This window comes from Biomphalaria glabrata, chromosome 4, assembly GCF_947242115.1.
Source record: "Biomphalaria glabrata chromosome 4, xgBioGlab47.1, whole genome shotgun sequence".
Classification (NCBI taxonomy): Eukaryota; Metazoa; Mollusca; class Gastropoda; family Planorbidae; genus Biomphalaria; species Biomphalaria glabrata.
In genome coordinates this window covers 43,196,634-43,220,220 of record NC_074714.1, presented here as the reverse complement: position 1 = coordinate 43,220,220, position 23,587 = coordinate 43,196,634, and the positions used below count along the sequence as shown (strand labels likewise).

At 37.8% G+C, this 23,587-nt stretch overlaps 1 protein-coding gene across 3 annotated transcripts in view; it reads left to right on the top strand.

Moving 5' to 3' along the window:
• Positions 1-700: 700 nt before the first annotated feature.
• LOC106073989 (universal stress protein YxiE-like) overlaps positions 701-23,587 on the top strand; it is a 61,037-nt gene continuing 38,150 nt past the window's right edge. The window contains exons 1-2 of one of the 3 annotated variants that reach the window (XM_056027206.1): positions 705-1,064; positions 1,209-1,439. In XM_056027206.1, the coding sequence (XP_055883181.1) occupies positions 1,364-1,439 (76 nt within the window). In that variant the 5' untranslated portion in view covers positions 705-1,064; positions 1,209-1,363. Of the gene's footprint in view, positions 1,440-23,587 lie in introns of all 3 variants that reach the window. The other 2 variants (XM_056027207.1, XM_056027205.1) reach the window with 2 other exon arrangements.

The window sequence follows — 23,587 nt, the reverse complement described above, 5'->3', positions numbered from 1 at the left end:
GTATTTAGGATCTTATTTAGTTTAAAGCTATTGAGTTTGTAAAAAAAAATGGACCCCCAAGATGACCTGATGACCTGCTAACTATAGTAAAAAAACGCAAGCTCAAAATCTATGGCCATATTACAAGATCTTCTGGGCTCGCAAAGACCTTCCTTCAGGCAACAGTACCAGGAAAAAGAAAAAGAGGCAGACAGAGAAAGCGATGGGAGGACAACATAAAATGACGGACGGGCCTTCCATTAAAAGAGGTTCTAAACAAGGCAAAAGACAGGAAGGAATGGAGAAAGACGGTCGACGAGTCTTGCTTGGTGCTCCAACGGTCCAACAGACTCAGGGATAGGTAAGGTAAGGTAAAAGTAGGCTACTGTTGTCCAAGAAGAAAAATCGCGGATTAACTTTGTCGGAAGTTGCCCTTCTCAGTTCAATTACCCATATGTGCTACTTTTTGTATTAGTTTTTTTTTATTGAGTGATTTGTCTTGGTCTTTATGTTATTTTTAAATTAGAAATCATAAAATATGAATATATAAATCTAGATTTTTTTAGATTCTAGCAGATGGCTCATTATTGATGTTTTAAGGTTAACATATTTTTAGAACCTTTGAGAGAGTAGAGAGGCGGAAGATAAATGGGGGATGGGGGTGGAGGTAGTGCAGAGTCTAGCAGACGACAATAAAACGACTAGCAGAAGCCTCGCCGCTAATTTGGCTGGCGTGAACAGTAAATAAATCGTTAATTTATCTCCTCGACGTCCCGCTCAGAGGCGGGCGGCACCAGAGGGGGCGCGACAAGAGGCGGGGTGGGTGTGCGGGAAGGGATCCCCCCCCCCGCCACGCTCCCCCACTTATAGGTTGAGATATCGACAGGAGTATGTTCGAATGTTAATCGCTTTACTGTCTCGCGTCTTCATTTCACCGCGACTAAATAGACAATCATGCATCGACCCGAGGACAAAACCACCGGTTGAAACCAATCGGATGTGCTAAGAGGCACTACTTTCTGGTCGAGCTCGTCGAAGTGATATCAAAACCTAATGAACTGAGAATTGACATCTACTGTTTATAAGTTCGTATTTAATTCACTGTAGATCTAGATCTATCTAAAATTAAAGACTTTTTTTTATCTGTTTGACTTCAAGGACTTGTTTTTTTTTAGTTTTGTGTCTACTGAGTTTGTACAGGTTTCATACGGATTAGTTTTTTAATTTAGAAAATCTTTTAGCGCACTCTCTACAGGACGTCAAAATAGAAGAAAACATTTCGATAGATTGAGCTAAATTATCTGTGTTTTATCTGTGTTTTCAAGTTGCTGGTTATTTTGTGTGTGCCAATTTTTAAATATATCTGGACAACATCTGGTAGACAATGGCTAAAAACAAGGACCATCTTGTAGTTGTGTTAGCCGTGGACCAGAGTGAGCATAGCGAATTTACCTTTAAATGTAAGTAGAAAGAATATATCTTTGAATATTAATGCATGTATAGTGACATTTTCTTTAAATGCTAATTCGGTTTAGTTTCCTCTAAATGTTAATGTAGTGAATTTACTTGCGAACTAAATAGATAGTATAGCGAGCTTACTTTTACATTATAAGATTATTTCAAAGCATATAGATCCAGGTCTAAGTACATTATTGCATTCACGTTGCATTTATCTTAAGATCCATATCTTAGTTGACTCATTATATCTTTCAAGGTAACTAGCATGAGTTTATCAGCTTGCATGTATGGAGATAGATGATAGATGTGTGAATTAAATGCTACGAAATGATATCTGTATGACCATACCATACATGTAAATCTATTAATTTTAATATTGATTTTAAGAAATGAAACAAATGGATTGGAACGATTGTTTGGTTATGTCAAGTTTAGACATAGATCTAGATCTAGAGATTTAATGAGAAACTGTGACAGTTTAACGTACTGTTTTTGTCATTACTGTAATTTAGAATGATTATAGTTCTACAACTGTTTCAGAAAAAAAAAACACACGCTTACACAAATATAGGCCTACACATGCACACAATCATACACTAATTCTACGATCATTAATGAAACAATAAATTGTTCTTAGACAAAGTACGTGTGTATTGGAGACCTCACACAGTAAGAAGATAAGGACTTAATTTTGTTTGAAGGAGAAAGAGTGTGTGTGTACAGGGTCAACCCTACAGCACCATAGGATATAAACATATGTGAACTTGATGTTTATATTTCACCAGCCCTTGATTGGCTGTAGCTAGCAGGTGGAAGGTGTCAGAAAAAACTTTTTAAAAATTTTCCTTTTTTGATGTTTTCAGTTGCGTAATAAATATATCTAAACCATTTTGAAGCAAAAGCCCAATGACTCATTACTCCCATAGGGTTAAACCAACTGAGAATTACTTGGTTATCAATACGTGAAAGTGTGTCAATGTCTAAAAATACTAAATAGGCCACCATAGCTAGCAGGAAAACAGATATATTTAAAGTTCCAAAATTAACTTAATTTTTAATCAAAGTTTCTTCCACTAGTGATCAAGATCCCATTACATAAAGCAATAAAAAGTAAATAATCTTTGCAATTAAAAGCGTTAAAACATGTGAAGTTTATAACAACATGAAAATATACGAAGTAGCTTCCGCATTGTATGTTCACTAATCTTATGGTTTACATGTTTAATAAAAGTTTTTTTTTTTTTACCTTAATTAGGTTTTTACATTTGTGACACGGCAACCAGCCAGTTAATTTCTTCTTCTTTTTATTTTGTTTCATACAAGGCCGGATTTGAGTATGTGGAGGCCTCGGTGCAGATTTTTTTTTTGGAGACCCCTACATTTTTTTGTGGAGACCCCTACATTTTTTTTGTGGAGACCCCTACATTTTTTTGTGGAGACCCCTACATTTTTTTGTGGAGACCCCTACATTTTTTTGAAAGCTTTAATAAAAATCCACGTTTTAACACTTATGAATTAACATACAGATATCTCATGGCAAACATATTCTAGAAAAAAAGAAATATTGTACTTGTGTAATTTAGTACTTTAAAAAAAAAGTTACAATTATTTCATAGGCAATTTTTATAAATTTTTGTTATATTTTGTATGTTTTTTAGTTTGTGAAGAGTAAGACCGTGAGTGAAGTTTAAAATCATTTTAGTGGAGCCCCAGAGGCTGAAGCCCCAACTGCCCTGCTTTAAAGTCGGGCCTGGTTTAATACTATCTTCCCATGCTTTCTAACGCTACATTTATTCTAATTCTGTTACTCAAAAAAATGTGTTTATTTTTTTTTTTCTTGTGTCCCGATAATCTCGTGACTAAGGTCAGACGGACCATCAGAACGAATTGTTTATCTAGTTGTGTGCTTCCAAATGTATAATTTGCTCGCATTAGCTAGGCCTATGACATCACGTCGACTTTACCCTTTTCTGTATTTTCGTTTCAAATTAGTCTCTCCATACTGTAGAAACTATAAGAAATAGAAACCTAAATGCAGACGAATGCAAGTACATCAAATAGCACTGTGCTGAGGTCTCTAAATGAAGAACCATCTCCAGCTTCTAAAGTGTATACGTGTTCTGAGCAATGCTGCCAACACGTTCATTTCATTTGAGACGGTAGTTTCAGGATATTTGAGCTATTGGCATTTATAAATATTTTCTCGTGAAACTTCTACGAAAGAAGTCAAGAATGTTAAACGCTTGGTATCATCAGGTGTTTATTTATTATTATTTTATTTTTGGCAAAAAGATTTTTAACGTCTTATTTGAGGGCATTCCCCACATCTCTTATGGTCTTCCAGTCCACACGTCCTATGATTTCCATAACAAACATCATATTCTATTAAAGAAGACGCTGAATCCAGTATAAGTAAGTTGACCCCATTGACTCACTCCTAATGTGATTTTTGAACCTTTCTCTTTGCTGTAGCTAAAATTTACGGCACTGTTGGCCTGAGTTTGAGAACCTTCCAGGCTTCCCGTGTCGTCCTACAATTGTCCCAGCTTTCGTACCATTTGGACTTGTTCCTTTCAAAAATCCTAGCTTTTGCACTCTCACATGTTAGCGACTCTTCTGGTGGGTCTAGAAGCGTTCCTAGCTTTGCCAAACTGTCTGCCTTCTTGTTTTCTCTGGTTCAACAATGTGAAGGAATCCATTATACAATGTCAGATTCCTTATGATAATTTATTTTGAAGTTAGACTTGTTTAGCATATCCCTGCATTCAATGTAATGAAAAAGATAAAACAAAATGGAATAAAGTTCACAGAAAAAAGGTTTAAAAAGTCAATACATAAAGCAAGGTATGTTTTCTGTTTAATTCTACCTGACTGAACTCGATTTCAAAGAAGTTTGAGTAAGCATGTACATATAAACAAGATTGAATAACAAGAGTGTACTTTTGAGAGTGTGTGGGTGAGTGTGTAGGTGAGTTTGATAGCACACATGTGTATCTTCATGTCCGCGTGTGTGTGTTTGTTTGATTTATATGTAGTTGTTTTACGTGTGCATACAGGAGTGTGTCGTGAGTTTGTGTGTGTATATATTGTATATATATGTGCCTTTGTGTGTATCTGTATCGGTGTGTGTCTATGTTATGGTTCTTCTATCATTACCAAACTAGCTACGGTAGGTGATAGTATTTTATGGTATCTAGGTTATGGCTCAGCAGATTCAAACCTATCTCTCGACCGTCAACGCCCCTGTCAGCCTACGCACTGTGAGGTTACGCCAGCGATGTGTACTTTCGGTATCTGCTACATCTCCCTTCAGTGTAACTCAGTTTTTATCTCCCAACCTCACCGCACCCTTTCCCCTTTCTCTATTCTGTAACGTAATTTTTTGTTTTTTAGCGGGGTTGGGGGGGGAGGGAAGTAACGTAATATTCTGGACATCTCTGATGGGCAGTCCAATGTAAACAGAACAGTTTGTTTACTAAACAGAGAGACTCGTTGTTGTGATGGTGTTGTCATTACTAAAACGTAGTAGTATCGAACCCTGGACTCAGTTTTGTATCTGCATTGTTTCTACCAAGCTTACATCAACTCACTCTGTCTGGAACAAAATGTGTGCACGTTATTTCTCCCACACCCAATCTCGGATCGAGCTGAAACTTCGCACAATTAACTCTTTTACCTGAATAAACAAGAATAAGAACAAAAATAACCAATTAGCGCATCCTAAATAACTATTGGTAATTAATTATTTTGTTTGGTATAGAGCTAGTGAAAGAAATATCTTGACAGGTGTGGAGGTATAAGTTGAATTAACCCTGCCCCCCCCCCCCTTTTAACTTTTAAGGTCGCTGCTTTTAAAGTTACAAGGTAACAATAGATTACTAAAGAACCTTCTATTTTCATAAGCGATCCACTAAGGCAGTGTAACCACAGTGTTGGCTTGAGTCTTCTAGTTTAAATTCAGGTCTTTCGTCTTTTTGTTTTATTAATGCATTTAAAAAGCCACTACGTTAACATTGACGCAGAACCCTCCCCCCCCACACACACACGCACGAAGTGATACATTTCACAATTCTGAAAATGTTATTTAACCTTGGTTAGGCCAATAATAGAATACGCATCCTCAACTCAAGAAAACATTAAGAAACTGGAACAGACACAAAATAGAGCAGTGAGATTCATAACAAACGAATATTCACATTTGACTAGAGTAACACATTTAGTAAAATCACTAAATTTAGAAAGCCTTCAGGACAGAAGGCTCAAAAGTAAAGTAGCAATCATACATAAAACACTGAACCATAATCTTCAAATACAAAAACAAAATTTAATAAAAATACTCTGAAGGACACAAAGATAAAGGCACATTCCTCGTCCCATATGCTAGGACAAATTTGTACAAATACTCCTTCTTCCCTAGTGCTATTAGAGCATGGAATGGGTTGCCTGAGCTAGCCAGGAAAACCAGTGACTTGGCTGAATTTAAGTCATTGGTTAATATGCATGACTAAATGCATGACGCGTACGACGTAATCATCTTCTTTTTTGAAGTAACGTCTGTATTATATAAGATAAGATAAGAATGTTGCTAAGCACTTTATAGAACGTTAAATGAAATCAAAGGTATCAACAAAGTACTGCGACAGATATAGATGGCATTATAGGTATACTTTTGTTTCTCGAATCACCCTGAATGTAGGCTATTAATATTTTCACATATCATAAGTCTAGCATTCCTTAATTTTCTTCATACCTTATAATAAATACTTAACAAAAAAACAACAAAGCTTATATTAAGCGTAGTTGTATTAATTAGTTTCGATCCGTCATGTCATTAAATCTGTTATATATCTAAACTAACAACAATACATCTATGCAATTAGAAATATTTTTACCAATTGTTTTTGTTTGTCGCAATGTCATGCCTGCAGCTTTCACAATACGCTATGATGCTATAACTGGTCTACACCAATAAAGATATTAGCAATATTTTAAAATCCTATAAGATCAACTAGTTTGGCTTCATAATATCTTTTTTTTTTTTTTTAAATATTATTTAGGTTTGTCGTGTCAAACATTGCGGAGAATATAGAAAGTGCTATTATGTTCTATTTAAATAAACAAATCTAAACTTTAAAAAGGTGAACTATTATTAGCATATCAACAAAATTATGCATTTCCCTCAAAGAGATTAGAAGAGTGTACGGATTGAAAACCCTGACCAACATTGCTAGATTCTTCCAAGAGACTCGGTCTCAGTACGCAGCCTTAGAGCATTAAATCTTGTCAATACTTATCCCACCATTTTTTGTTTTAAAGAAACCGAATGAAGCGTTCTGTATTACTGGAGCTTGCCTAAACAAACTCACCCTAATTACAGACCCTGCTGAGGGGATACAGAAGGGCGAGTGTGTAATTATGTTACAACCAAAACGAGGCTATCGTTAAAATTGTCTCGATCTAGATCTAGTTTGCATTCTTTTTTGTTTTGTTTGGGCTCCGTTCCAACATTGCAGTGTTGACAGTCTTCACTTAAGACTGGGGGGGGGGGGGGGATTTGTGTTGATTTGAACGCCAGTAAACAAAGAGAACAAAAGTCTGGTTTGTCTTAACACTATTGATTCTTCACTATTGATCTCTACTGTCTGTGTTGATTTCGCCAGGGAAACTAAAGTTTAAAAAGTATCCAGTAAAATATTGTGAGTTCAATCACAGTTCATGTGTTTTGTGTTTGATTACTTGTATTTGGCTTCACCGCTTGCTTCAGATAAAGAATAACAAAAGAAAGAAAAAAAATCCATAAATATCTTTTTTGAATATCCGGTTTCTAGTATGTATTAAGAAAAGAATAATGCTGATAGAATCTCTTTTGTGGAGTTGACAATGGTGAGGTGTAACAAGGGCTAGGTGTTCATAATGGCATCAGGCGCATTGCAATAAAACTCAATTCGAGTTAAATCAGGATTTGATCATTCCCAGACTCCAAAGAAGATTTTAACTTTAGATGTAAAACTATCAGTATAGTGCAACAGCTGAGGCTGGGCTCCATGATGGATTTTACTCGGATGCTGCCCGCGGCACGTACGTTGGAAATTTATACCCCCCCCTTTCCCAAGTCAGAAAAATGCAAGGCACCATCGACAAAACTAAAGAAATGAATACGCCCTGATCAAAGAGTATTATTTCATTACTAGTTTTTAGAGACATTAAAATATATATCTATATGTTAAAAACATGAAATAATCCCGGTGGCTTTCTGTCTTCATTTCTCAATTACTATTTCAAATAGTTTTTGCCCTTTCTCTGTCTGTTCTGTTGTGCATGTTTTAACTTGTCGTCTACTAGCTCATTGACTATATCTGCACTAACTATTACATTGACTCTATCTGCACTAACTATTACATTGACTATATCTGCACTAACTATTCAATGACGTAATCAACAAGGCGACACTTGGACCCGGTACTTGTGCAATATGGGCTCTGTGTATTACTTGTCACGTTCTGATTTGACTAGCATTAACTTTGACCTTACGCTACTGCATGTCTCCCAAGACCTCCAAACAAAGATATATTTCATCTCAAACTATTACAGAAACGTTTTACTCTAGATGTGAAGCACGATATTCACAGCATTAAGTTTCATTTACTTTTAAGTCATCAAGAAGCAAAAGGAATTTGAAAAGGAAAAAAAAAAAGAAAAATATAAAAATACTTTTTAAAACAAATTCACACAATTATTGCCATCGCAAATCTTGGGTTGTGTAATTCATTATGTCGGAGAACATGTCCCGCAAACATCATGTGACAATTTGTCACAATCTCACCAAGTACGAAACATTATTTCCAAAACAAATTATACGGGATTCAAACCACTGGCGGATCCAGAACTTTGGAGTGGGGGGGGGGGCGATTTTTTTCCAAACCCTAACCCTAACGCCCAGTAAACCCTAACCCTATGCATAAACGTGCGTACAGCATATATATCAATCTTCAGCGAAAAAAACAGAAAAAAAAACAGTCTTTCTCTTGCAAGCTTGGGGGTCTGGGAGAGCGCTGTAGGCTTCTTCAGTGGGGTTCGGGGCGAAGCCCCGACGCCGAAAAGCGTTTTCTTGCATTTTTCTCTGCAGAAACGCATTCTTCTGACATCTACAGCTCATTATTTATCAGTGGGGTTCGGGGCAAAGCCCCGACGCCAAAAGCGTTTTCTTGCATTTCTCACTGCAGAAACGCATTCTCCTGACATCTACAGCTTATTATTCATCATTGAGGTTCGGGGCGAAGTCTCGACGCTAAAAGCGTTTTCTGACATTCTTCACTGCAGTAACGCATTCTCGTGCCCTACAGCTCATTATTCATTCTATTATAAAGTGCCTTTTGAATAATGAGAAAAATATTCTAATATGAATTTATAGTCCCTTAATACATTGCAAATAAAACCGATTTGTTCTTTGAAAAGATTAGATACCCCACATATTTAGATTAAGGTTTTGAGGAACGCCGCGGAAAAAAAAAATCGATTAATAATATTCAATAAAATTCTAGCATACATTGTGAGTTATAGTCCTAAATTTATTTAACTAGAAAAATATGAGATAGAGTAAAGGTTGGAAAAAGTCGACTAGGAAAAGATTATCTGGCTTTTGAACTCATCTCAACCGTGACTGTTATATTGAAAAATTTCGTTTGAATTATAACTTTTCCAAAGCAAAGTCTTTCTTAAAATAGTTATGATAAATTCATGTCAAATTACACAAACTCTGTCTGGAAAGGGCAAGGGCGGTAAAATGAAAACGATTAATTCTCGCTCCTTTTTATAATTTCTGCTGTTGATTGCATTTTGCATTAAGGAATAGGGGTTGGGCGACTCGATATAAGAATTTACTTTATAGCATATATAAATTATATTAGTGACAGATTTTTTTTATTTTGTAATTTCTTACTATAATACAAAAAGAAAAAGTATTGATTTGTCCGATGGTGCGAAGGGGATTGCATGTATCGCACTTCCACCTGTTTATATTGTTACGTATTTCTGAATCTTCTGGCTAGATGTATTAGTTGGCACACAAATAAAAACACTTTAAAGAACTTGACGACTCAACTTTCAGTTTCATATAACTTTAATGACTATTAACTCTAACAATTCGTTACTGTAACATGTAGCGTACAAGACTGTACAATATCTGTCAGTTTACAGTTAGCTATACTTCGTTGCAATTCATCCCTTCTCAACTTTCCTCGAGCCGTATTCCACAGAACAGACCAACGACATTCTTCCCAGTGTCGCTCCAGGTCTCCTAAGCTGAACCAAGTCGTACTCAAGTCTACCGAATCAGAGCCGCACACGTCTTACATCGACTGTATCGACTGTAACGGCTCAAGTCCACTGTAGTTCGCTGTATAGACTTTAACGACAGTAGTCCACTCCAGTTAACTCTACCCTAGTTAACTTGCATCGAGTCGTACACATTTCTCTTCCACAGAGCCACACACGTCTTACATCGTCTGTATCGACTGTAACGGCTCACTCACGACTCCATACGACTGACTTTCACATTAACTCTCTGGCTTATATAGAGTCCCTAATCGCTTGTCCAAAGTTGCACAAACACGGCTAGTATCCTCCGAAATAACACGTGAGGAAACGTCACATCCTGTCTTTATTTATACACGTAGATTCCAGAAAACACTCGCTGCAGTGTCATCAAGTCGGGGTCACACGTAGTGACCTTTATCTGTCACTGTTCATTAGTAACTGTCCCTCTACTTAGATCTATTCGTCCCCTGGAACAACACGTGAGGACACGTCACATCCTGTCTTTGTTTGTACATGTAGATTCCAGGGAACACTAGCTGCTGTGTCATCTCGCCGGGGTCATACGTTGACCTCTACCTATCACTGTTCATTTGTAACACTGCCCCCTTCTTAGATATGTTCGCCCGAACAGATTCTACTTCATCACGATACTGATGAAATCGATCGACGATCAAGTAGGAAGCTTTGGTGGTTTCCCCCTTCTCAGAGATGTTCTTTCAATCTGGCAGTTGTCCATCTTCTTTCCATAGAAGAATGGGAGCCAAATCCTCATTTTTCAGCAGTTCCTCACAAATGTTTTCATCAATCTTGGTATGGAAACATCGACCTTCAGATGACGACATTGGGCACTCTTGTCGAGAAAATTCATCAGCATTCTAACGAGTTCGTGCTTCACTGGCTGAGTTTTACATTTTCAAGCATCTTTTTACAGATGGGTTAGGGCTTTTTCCAGAGCTTCTTCAGAGATGACCAGGTTCATTACAGTACAGCAATATTCACATGTTCTTCTTACAACAGCAACTGACTTTGGGTTTGTACGATGCCTGTTGGGTTGATCTTCTCGCACAGTTTTATTTGTACAGTTCTATCTCAGATGGTTACTCACTTCACAGTTCTGGCATCTTAAACTAGTTCTGTCCTTCTTGCTTCTGACTTGATTATCGTTCTTCTAAAACCTCTGTTATACTTCATCAAACCTATTCTAATGAGGAATGTTCTTAGATTATTCTTTAGTGGCTTCACACTTTCATCTGATTCGTAAGGCTTTCTTCTTTGGTCTGATGGTTCCGGACAGAATCTTTCTAACAACATGGGCTGTGGAGTTTCATTAGTGCAGGTGGGGGTCTATCAACGGGAGAAGTGGTGGGCTTATTTTCTAACAACATGGGCTGTGGAGTTTCATAAATGCAGGTGGGGGTCTATCAGTGGGAGAAGGGGTGGGTTTGTATCTTGATCTTGTTAGAGCCATCCACGTTGCACTCTGCATGTGTCGCTTTCTCCGCCTCCTCAATTTGATATTTCTTTGGTTGCGTTGATGTCGTTGTCGTTGTCTTGCTTTCTTGTCGATCGATGCTGATGGCAGCGACTTAGCACATAGGAAGGCATTGTATTTCATAGCTGTAGTCATCAAGACTGTTGATCTAACAAGTTGCTTCAGCATTATTCTTCGATGGGTGCTTTGCGAATGAGCTGCAAGTCCACTTGAAGGCAAGTTGTCAAACACGTCATCACCTTCATCCGAGTCTGGAGGACTCGACTGTGGGGCAGGTTGATAACATTCAACGTGCAAAGGTCCATCAACTTCAGCATCAGTTTCTATTGTAATTCCTTGACTATCACCAGGGCTTCTCACGCCTACCTTGATAGCTGTACAAGCTTCTGTTAAGTCTAGAGCTTGTTGGTGTATTTCTAAGCATTCACAGTCTTCTTGCATAGCTACGTACGTACAGTTCTTGTCAAACGAATGAGTGCAGTAATCAAACTTCGAGTTCCTCTCGTAGACAATGGCAGATAGACAGAAGTCTTTAAGGCCCACAGCAACAGGCTTGGACGCAGACCCAACGTTGTCTTGATCTGTTTGGCTAGTTGAGGTACTCATATCAGGTATATCTATAGCTAAAGCTTCGGTCAAACTATAGGTCTCTTCTATTGTTTCCTCAGCGGTCTCATTCTGCTTCTCGTTGAAATAGTAACAGCTACCGTCTCTTTTCATTTCCCGTGGGCCACATTCGTTTGGTTTACCATCACAGTCACAGACAGCACAACCATCACCAGCATCCCTATCGTAATTGTCTGTATCGCCACATTCTTGGTTGGACAATTGTTCACTGTTCATCAATGGTGTAGCTCTTTCATCTGTCGACTCAATCTCAAGCTCGTTAATCATGATTCTCGTTTGATCTATTATCGTCTCTGTTTGTTCTTCTGTCTTGTTGGGCGTGGTAGCTATTTGTTCATTCTCATTCATGACTTTAATCAACTGGTTAAATGAAGAAAATTGGGTGTTGATTTCTGATTCTATCTCCTTAATGCTCTCGTTCACCGAGTTCATTTTGTATTGCAAAGTTCTCAGGAGCTCCATCGTATCAGGTTTGATTTCAAATTGGCAAGTGTCCGGATTCTCATCTTCCTCCAACAGGGCTTGTCTGAGACGTACTGTTAGCATTTCCTTATTTCCGTTTAGCTGTAGACCTCTTTCTCGAAGCTCTTGTCTAAGTTCTTTCATGTCAAGTTCATTAAGAAGTTTGGTGGAATACATTCTAGCCAGAAATATCCCACTTCTGACACCAATTGTTACGTATTTCTGAATCTTCTGGCTAGATGTATTAGTTGGCACACAAATAAAAACACTTTAAAGAACTTGACGACTCAACTTTCAGTTTCATATAACTTTAATGACTATTAACTCTAACAATTCGTTACTGTAACATGTAGCGTAGAAGACTGTACAATATCTGTCAGTTTACAGTTAGCTATACTTCGTTGCAATTCATCCCTTCTCAACTTTCCTCGAGCCGTATTCCACAGAACAGACCAACGACACACTTCCCAGTGTCGCTCCAGGTCTCCTAAGCTGAACCAAGTCGTACTCAAGTCTACCGAATCAGAGCCGCACACGTCTTACATCGACTGTATCGACTGTAACGGCTCAAGTCCACTGTAGTTCGCTGTATAGACTTTAACGACAGTAGTTCACTCCAGTTAACTCTACCCTAGTTAACTTGCATCGAGTCGTACACATTTCTCTTCCACAGAGCCACACACGTCTTACATCGTCTGTATCGACTGTAACGGCTCACTCACGACTCCATACGACTGACTTTCACATTAACTCTCTGGCTTATATAGAGTCCCAAATCGCTTGTCCAAAGTTGCACAAACACGGCTAGTATCCTCCGAAATAACACGTGAGGAAACGTCACATCCTGTCTTTATTTATACACGTAGATTCCAGAAAACACTCGCTGCAGTGTCATCAAGTCGGGGTCACACGTAGTGACCTTTATCTGTCACTGTTCATTAGTAACTGTCCCTCTACTTAGGTCTATTCGTCCCCTGGAACAACACGTGAGGACACGTCACATCCTGTCTTTGTTTGTACATGTAGATTCCAGGGAACACTAGCTGCTGTGTCATCTCGCCGGGGTCATACGTTGACCTCTACCTATCACTGTTCATTTGTAACAATATTATATAGATATTCGACTAATTTTGTTCACATACTATGATTTCTCCATAAAAGTAGGACCGCCCCCCCCCACTCAAAGGGTTTAGATGGGAAGGGCGGTGAAGGTATCGCTTCCCCTTCCAATCGGCCAACAGGTGAACGAAATTATATAAAGACCGGTTAAAATACCAATAACAATTTTTAATCATATAGATATTTAATTGATTCTGTTAGCAAGCTGTGATTTCTACAAATAAATAGGACCGCCCCCCCCACTCGAAAGTTTATGGTTTGGGGGGGCGGATTGATGCCATCGCCCCCTCCAGACCCTACCAAATCGGCCAAAATACTAGAAAGGGGGGGGCGAAATAATCTAAAAATAGGTTGAAATATAAATAATTAGTATATATTATTAACATAAGTAATACATTCGCATACAAATTGTGTAAATTCTATACTATAATTCGTCCGCTCCCCCCCCCATCGGGGGGGGGGGGGGGTCGGCCGAGTGGGGGGGCGATAGCCCCTACCGCCCCCCCCCCCCTGGATCCGCCAGTGATTCAAACATAGTTTTAATATAAATGAAAAATAAATCCTGAAAACTGTATTACAATTATGTCTTGAATTTCTTTACTTTGTATTCTTAAAACCCTCCCTGACCCAACTGTGGGAGACTTCAGCGCTCCTCCAGGTCTTCAGCTTTTAGGTTGGGGCGCCACAGGTAAATGTTTGAGAATCACTGTTATAACCTGCTTTTAATAAACAACTAGCAATGACAATTGAAAGTTTAAGGTAGAAGGAAAAAAAATCTTGCTACATTGACAAAAAACAACAACAAAACAATTTATGACGAACATTTTGAGATACAAATTTACAAAAGCGAAGGAAAAACAGGCTTATAGAACTCGTCACTTGCACAATCACAGAGTTATTCACACAGCACCATATGACATATAAAACACCATTATTTGTCTAGCTTTCGTATTTTTACATCTTTAAGACTATGACGAACGTGCTTAAGCAATGAAACGATTAGAATAAATTCTACATTTTTATAAAATGGAGCGGGGTGGCCAAGTGGTTCAGTGCTTGGCGTCCGAACCTGGGTTCCAATCTCGGTGAAGACTGGGATTTTGAAATTCTAGATTTTTAGGGACTCCCTGAGACCACCCGTCTCTAATGGGTACCTAACTTTAGTCGGGGAAAGTAAAGGCCGTTGTTCGTTGTGCTGGCCATATGACACCCTGCTCTTTAACCCTCTGTCAAAGAAACAGATGCCCTTAAGATCTTCTGCCCTATAGATCTCAAGGTCTGATAGGGGAATTTTTATTGTATAAAGAGAGAATTTTTTTTTTTTATAAATGTGGTTTCGTTGAGAATATTGTTAGTTAACATCACCAATACGCCCAGGTTTAATATTATAGTTCCCATTTTCGGAGACAAACATTACTCTGCTGGGATTTAAATGAAAATATCACAAGTCAAACCACAACCATTTATTCATTGACTGTGCACACGCAGTTCCGAAGGGAAAAAAAAAGAATTATTGAAATTCATCAAAAAGTCGATTTAAATGTAATCCCCAAGCAACAAGATTTAAAGAAAAGCCCCACTCTGTCACACGAATTAACTATTGTCAAAAGAATAAAGGAAGAGGAAGATACGAAAGAGATTCAGGCATAATTAGCCCTGTTATTAACACAGCCTTAACCGAGTTTTCTTTTCTAACTAGGGCATACAAGTCACATGACCTCCCAGAACGTCCGTGAAAGTCCGCAGAGGAGAATTCGCAGCACGAGACGATGTTTTCTTTTAAGCCACCAGAGAGTGGGGGGGGGGGGGGCAGGGACAGGGGCAATAAACTTCGCTGACTGAACAGATCTAGAACAATATGTCTCAGTTCATTTCTGTCTCGTCCTGGAGTTTTAATGATTTCGTAGGAAAATGTGACAATCAAAATGGAGGGGGAGGGAAAGAATGGGGAGGGACTTTTTAAGTGTCGAGGCGGGGGGGGGGGAGTTATTGGTCAAATTCTCATTATGACTGCAAAAACAACGCCACTAAAGAAAAAAAGTACACTTCTGTAAACAAAAGTGTTAGATGAAGTCCCGTATGAAAGAAAAATGACACCAGAGTGCACCTCTAACTCGTACGGGAAGGGTTTAATCTACGAAAGTTTAGTATCTAGGCTTCCCAGGCTAGATTCTCTCTCTCTCTCTGTGGCATTTTACGTCTCGAGAGACGATCTTTTCCCTTTGCAACTCCTTGTGTAACTAAAGAGGCCAATCCTTGATACACAGCTGCGATCGCAGGTTGGGCATATATAATCACCAGGCGCCGTTGCATTTTCACTCTTCTTTCTGCTTCTGTTGTGTATGACATCTGCAATCTGTGACCCTTTCTTTATGCTCTCTCTCCATGTGGATCTGTCCAGTGCCACCTCTTCCAAGTTGCCAGTGTCGATTTTGAAGAGCTTCATGTCGCATTTGCATACATCCGTATAACGTAAAAGTGGGCGACCAGCGGCTCTCCTGCCTTCTATTAGATCGCCATACAGGATGTCCTGTGGAAGTCGACCTACTGGCATTCTACGAACGTGGCCAAGCCAGCCAAGGCGTCTGCTGCTGATAACAGAGCGGATGTCCTGGCATCCTGCTCTATGTAGCACTTCCTCATTGGTTATCTTATCTTGCCACCTTATTTTAAAGATCCGCCTTAGGCATCGGAGGTGGAAGACATTCAGCTTTTTTTCCTGCCATGAGTAGGTTGACCATGTTTCACTTCCGTACAGCAAGGTGCTCAACACACAGGTCCGGTAGACTAGGGCTTTAGTACTGCTAGTCAGCAATATGTTGTCCCAGACTCTTTTCTGCAACCGTGACATGGTGGCCATTGCCTTGGCTATCTTGTTGTTTATGTCTTTATCCAGTAGAGTGTTGTTGGATATGATGGAGCCAAGGTAACAAAAGTGATCAACAACTTCTAGTGGTTGGCCATTAATGCTTACTTGAGGTGCAGTGTTTGTGTTTTGGACAAGTATCTTAGTCTTGCTTTGACTGATGTTTAAGCCGAACTTCTGGCAAGCAGCAGATAGTTTGTCAACCATGGACTGTAGCTGAATATCAGAATCAGCCACAATAGCTGCATCATCAGCATACAGGAGTTCCCTGACGAGTAGCTTCCTAACCTTGGTTTTTGCCCGCAGCCTTGATACATTAAATAGTTTTCCAGAGGATCTTGTATGGAGAAACACACCTTCGTTTATGTCGCTGTACGCATAATGCAGTAGACAGGAGAAGAATATGCCAAACAGAGTATGTGCGAGCACACATCCCTGCTTGACACCACTGCAAACCTCAAAAGGTGCTGATTGGGCTCCATTGAATTTGACAGTACATTTAGTTTCCTCGTGAAAACACTCAATTAACTTCAGTAGTTTGGGAGGGCAACCTATTTTCCTCAGGAGGCTAGATTACAAGCTATTATAACACAGTACAGTGGACTATTGCCCAGTAGGTTCGTATTTTTGCCCGGCTCTGGCTAAACTTTGACACCTGGTGCCCCAACTGCGCGAAGAAAAAGAAAAATGTGTCTTATTTTTTTTTTTGACTGTCCAAGACTTGCTTAGTTCTGGTTCAAAAGAATCAATGTCCTTTATACCTGTATGGTGCCATACGCGTAAAACGCACAGTCGCAAGGTTTTTGTACAGGGCTTTTGGAAGTGAGGATGTAATTCTCTGAAGCCCTCAGTAATACTTAGTTCGATTATGGTATGCTGATCACAGAGCACTACTATCAATTCTTTCTTATCTTATATATTACAGACGTAACTTCAATAAAGAAGATTATTACATCCTACGCATTTCATGTGTCAATCTAGTCATGCAATGACTTACACTCTGCTAAGTCGTTGGTTTTCCTGGCTGATTCACGCAACCCATTCCATTCTTTAATGACAATAGGGAAGAATCAGCAATGGAGCCTAGAACACAAACAAAACAAAATCTATAGACTTATTCCCTGAAAACAATTATTGATTTATTTAATAATTCAGCCTCTGGACCGCTAAAAAAAACCTCCACAAATATCATTCTTGGCTGTTACCAACCAGACGCACGCTGATTGCACATTGCGTCTAATTGGATTAGACTTGTTATTGTTTTGTTTGTGGCATTAGCATCACATGCTACCAAGAATATCTCCATAGTGCGCGTGGCTACGTCATTACATCATGGTTCATTGATTTGTTTAATCAATGAAGTAGATGTATAGCAATGATGACTGAGAGATTTGAAATAATAAAATCATGTTTCATAACACCAATTTAAAAAAATCTTTATTGACTTATACACACATATAAATAGACTCTTATTATCACGTGATTTTAATCACTTCCTCCCATCATCCCTCGTTTTATTTCTAAAATTAGACATGTACTCTTGAATTGCTCTACACTTAACTAGTTTGACCGACATTTTTTATCACGTGATGTCGTTGTGCTAGGTTTTTTTTTTTTGTTTCATGTTAATTTTTTTTCTGTTTTATCATATTCGGTTACTGAGTCGTAATCGTTTTTTTATTATTATGTGTATGAAGAGTTGTCAAAGAGAAGTACATTCTGAATTTTTTATAGGATCGATACTGCTGGAAATCGCTCACCTATTTTTTCTCTGGTCACATTTAACAAAAAAAATTAAGTGTTTAAAGCACAAAGTTATTGTGAGATGGCTTTAGAGTTAGTGAATGATTGTAGCTAGTACTGGGGAGAGTTTGTGATGCAGGGGTTGGATCTTTCAACCAAGAAAGCCTGATGTTAACGTAGTTTTTAGTTAAATATAAAGAGAAGATATCTCTCCCCCACTGTCTTGTTTATGCAAACACAAGACTGTTGGTCAGTTGGATTGCCACCAATATCCCGTTGATCCCTTCCCTGCATTCTCGCCCAATGTGTATATCTCTTTTCATCCTATTGCTTGGGCATTTTACCTTGTGGCAAGCAATGTGTCTATATACGTCTCTTTATCCTATTGCTCTAGATCTATAGATCTCAAAGTTAAATTTAAAATTGCTGTTGTTAAAATAATTATTTTCATGTAACCAACAATTTTTTATTAATAGATGTATCGACGGCTCTCAGAGTGTGGTGAAACAAGGGAAGTAACTCCAATGTGTAACAATTCCGTCCAAAACATTTACTCTTCCGTAGGGTTCTTGTTTTCGAAAATTTACTAACAACCAAAATAGAAAAAAAAAACTTATGGAAAAAGGCTTATCTAAGGAGAAGAACTGCAAAATCTCTGGCTTATATCTCAAAAGTGCATAAGTAAGCTCCCTTTAATCTAGTTCAAACAAAATTAATTAATTATCACTAATTGATTTACATTTACGTAGACGATCACCTTCTATATCTATTGTTATTAAGATATAATGAACTCCACATATACAGCCACATCTCTCAGTAAGCAGAATTTATTTTCCTTGTTCGATACCAAAGAAAATAATTAATTACCAAATATTAATTAACTATTTTGGTTAAATTTATATTTTTTCTTGTTCGCTTGTTAAGAACAACAAATAATTGTGTAAAATTTCAACTTGATCTGAGAATAGGTGTGGGAGAAATAAGATTGTATCAGATAGACAAACAGACAGAGTGACAGACAGACAGAGTTGATAAAAGCTTTGTAAAAACCAATTCGAAGTATTTAGAAAACAGAGTGTACATCAGATCATAGGATTTAAGCAATTCAATCCGAAAGTTTACATTTTAGAAGCAGATTGATTTCCTGTTTGAAGAAATTTCATCATTAGTTAAGTAAAACTCTTGTGGGGAAAACAAGAGTCAAGTGATACCCACCTCAGTATCCGGCAAGTCCGTTTTAGGATCTGCTGTTGATGACGCAGACGTTATGGACCCCTTCGGCCTCTCACCAAAGTACAACGCATATATCAATTCTCCCTCATCCTCCCTCGGTGCGTCCTCCTTGTCTGTAGACAGACAAACATCAACAGGAATGCCAAGCAGTATGTTTCTGTTCACGCGGGCGTTATATCTCTACGACGCTGGCTTATAAAGATAAGAAACCAGCTAATTTGATTATAATCATAACAAGGAGTATAACCACGGGTCATTTCCGACAGATTACATTGTTGTAAACAGGTCATGGATCTTTCTTATTTTGTGACCGTGTAACAAAGTTATGCAGATGATGTAATCGTAGCACCCCTCCCCCCCCTACATCCCCCTACATCCCCCTCACTCGTCTGTTTGTGAAAATAGATCCAAGTGTACTCTATAATATCAGAGTCGGTGCTTCTGGGGAGGCAGCTACCGAGTTTTGCCGGCTATCTTAAGTCTGTTTGAAAAGGATCTAGCACTGCGCTTTCATCGGCTCTGGTTGGAAGATGGTTTGGCATATCATTACAGTCAATGAAAAACTGAAGACAGAAGACTCATAGAACTTAAAATTTTTACTATAAATGACTACTTTTAAAACGACACAATATTTATTATCATATTTTGTTTGTAATGTAGCTCTAATGAAACATAAAGCATAGCGCATCAAAGGACTAGATAAGGAATGGAAAGAAAAGAAATACAAGAGAGTGAAAGAGAGACCGATAGACAGGAAGAGTGAGAATGAAAGAGAAATAAATGAAAGAAAGAGTTGAAACAGAGGAGAATTTAAAATGCTTTGACAAGATTTCGCAAGAAACTAGATCTAGTTTTAAAGCAAAAAAAAAAAGAAAAAAATGTGCTCCATTCAATGTACGCGTGTAATTCAATTCGACAATGTCTAAATTTAGTTGCAGACGAACCATTAGGCGTACACCTACTCTCTCCCTAACCTTTTATGTTTTGTTTTTAAAGGGGCTGAAATGTTACAAGAGAAGATAACCCTAACTTTTCAAAGATTACTCATTAGGTGAATTCTGAAGCTTAAAATAAAGAAAACACATCTGGATCGAGTTTTCATTTATTGAAGATCCACCAGCAATCTCCAGCTAATTGATTCCAGTTTGTATAAATAAGAATTAATTGTACTGCCGTCATATTAGATTTACTACTTGATTTCATCATTTCAAGAATGAGTGTTTGTTGATGTCCTCTAGACAAATTCACACATTTAAGACTCGTATCTACAGACGATATGGCATTTAATATTGCTAAACAATATAAAGACTTTAATCTCCCCAATATTAATTGGAAACAATTAATATGTTGATACGTGTCCACCAAACAAAACTGTATAAGGCCAGAATAACCAAAAAGAGGCATAAAGTACAAAAAAAGAAGCGCAAGGACCCCTCCCCCCCCCAAAAAAAAAAATAAAGATTGAAGAAATTACTCTAAAAGATTATTCACACAAAGAATATTAATTGTGTTAGTTTTTTTATGTGTTTCAAAGTAATGTTTCTTTGTGATTTTTAGAAGTCAATATCTCGGTTTCACGCCCCTGTCATTCAACCAAAATGTATTCCACCTTTTGAAAATAAAGGAAAATTTTTTCACATTATTTCTAACAAAACTCTAACAATCTTCACATTCTATTTTATATTGTATTTTATATTGAATACACTATTCCAGCCTTAAAAAACTTCAGTTAATTTAAATAAGCAACATTTATACATGGATCAATAAACCGTTTTCTAGATCAAGTGGTGTCTAGTTCTAGCAACCCTGGGAATAAGTTGCATTAGCCGGCGCCCCGTAGGGGAAGAGTCAATTACATTTGTTATTAAATATTCTCTCAACATACAAAGTCATTTTGAACTGAACACACGTTCAAATTTGTTTGTTTTCAACTGGATTTATTTCCTGAAACTATTTTGTGTTGTTCGTAGAGTCAGCAGATACTATAAAGTTTTAGCAAGTAGTTCAAGTGTTGATCACCCTGTTCTGGTCCAGTTCTACAAGTGGACAAAGCTGGCAAGAAAGACAACTCGTGCATTTCGATTGGAAAAAAAAAGTTGATAGCTGTAAATAAAAAAAAATATGTATTTTCCAAAGTTCTAAAAAGTAAAATTATTTTAAACCGAAACAAACAAAAAATAATGAAAAGGGAATTCTTGGAGTTTTCTACTTCAATTATGAAAGTCGATATCTGTCTTGTAAGATTATCATATCTAATTGTTTATCAATTATGAACTATATTGTAGTATCTGTCATGGAGGCTCAACATTTACATATAGGTTAGAACAGTGGTTCTTCGGCTATGGTCCGCCGACTCCCCCCCCCCCCGGGTCTTCGATACAAGCGTAAGGGGTCCGCGGAAAGTTGAGAATTGTATATAATTATAATAACTTCTTCCCTAAGAGCCATTTTATCCGATCGGATACTTTTAATAATAATCCACTCACCCATCACTTCCTGGGTATAGGTCTATTTCGTACTAGTCTCTGTCGAGCTAAACCAAAGATTTGAAGACATTCTTCACTTGGATATTTCAAACTGGACACTTTCTCACGTGGACAAACTCAAATCCCATTTTCATTAACATCATCGAAGTGATTGATTTTTACAATTTGATGAAGTATTTAAACTTACTATCTACATTTAGCCGTCGACAAATAAGCTCACCCTTGAAACTTGATACTAGGCAGAAACAAAGCTTGTTGAGTTTAAACACAAATCTCATCACTAGCCAACAAACATTGATTCATGGGTCAACACGTCCTACTAACAGTGCTTTTAGTCACAGCGGAATGACGAGTTTGAATGGGAATGTCAACAGAAAAGTAATGATAAAGGAATGAAGATCTCAAGCTGCCCATGCCATGTTAGAACAGTTAGTTATGTTTCTCTGTAGTCAACATAGCAATGACCAGGTCAGTTTACGTATCGTGGGGCGGGAGGGCTCGGGTGGGGGTGGGCAGAAAAGTTTCATGATATCCACGACGTCCATGTTACTCAGTTACAGTAACTAGTTGGAAAAGTAACAATTACAAGCGTCGCCCAGGGGTATGACTGGATTAAACAAGACTCTCAGCTACTTCACCCACCACTCCCCCCTCCCCCAACCAACAACCCCCCTCCCAACTAAACTCTTTTTTTTTTAGTAAGCGTCGATTATAAGTCATTGTTTTTTCTTCCTTTATTTCATTAATTTATTTTTCAAACTCATTAAACTAAATGTATAATTTCTTTCTTTTTTGTTTCACTATTTCATGCGTTTCTTTTTTTTTCTTTACGACTCATTTACAATTCTAATAGTCAATGTTTCTTCAGTTCTTTCTTTTTGTTTTTGTTTACAAAGCTCATTATCAGCTCACTTTGTCTGTCTGGTACAAAGTTTGTACACGTTAGTTCTAAGACTAAGACTAAGACTAAGACTGCTTTATTGATCCTTACGGAAATTTGTTGTGATTACAAGGACTCGTTTCTCATATAAAGACAACACAACAGAAAAATACAAATAAATACAACAGACAACATAAAGAGTTCATTCAGCGACTACACACAGGTATTTTGGTGCATTTCATGTTCCCTGGTCATTGAGTGGCGGTGATAGAGTCTGACCGAGTGAGGTACGAACGAGTTTTTGTACCGCTCCGTTCTTGTTTTGATTGACAGAAGTCACCCACTTCGCGACGACCTGGCGTAGTTCTGATGGAGCGGGTGGCCGTTGTCTTCCAAGATTTTTTCGATTTTTCTTAGGCACGTTTGTTCAAAAAGTTCCTTTAAATTAAATCTACCACGCCCAATCTCGAATCAAGCTGAAATTTTGCAAAAGTATTTTTTTTTAAACTGACAACACAAGAATAAAAAAAATAAATACAATTAACCCATTAGTTAATTAACTATTGGTAATTAATTATTTTGTTTGGTATCTCAAACAAGGGAAATAATTTGTATTTGACTAAAGTGTCAGAGTCTTTGTGAATACAACATGAAAATTAGGACGAGACTATACAAACAATAAGTAACTATACAATCTTCCATCTTCATAGGCTACATGCGGATAGTAGGGCTACCGTGCTGGCTTGAGAAGCCTAATGCTTGAACCATGAATTCAAATTCAGGTCGTTTCACCCCCCCCCCTTTTTTTAATATTCGAAATGCTTTTTTATTGTTAGTCTAGAGACTCTAGATCAATTAAAAGTGTAATTGCATAACATATTCAAAATAATTGATACAACTATGTTTAATATAAGCTTTGCTTTTTT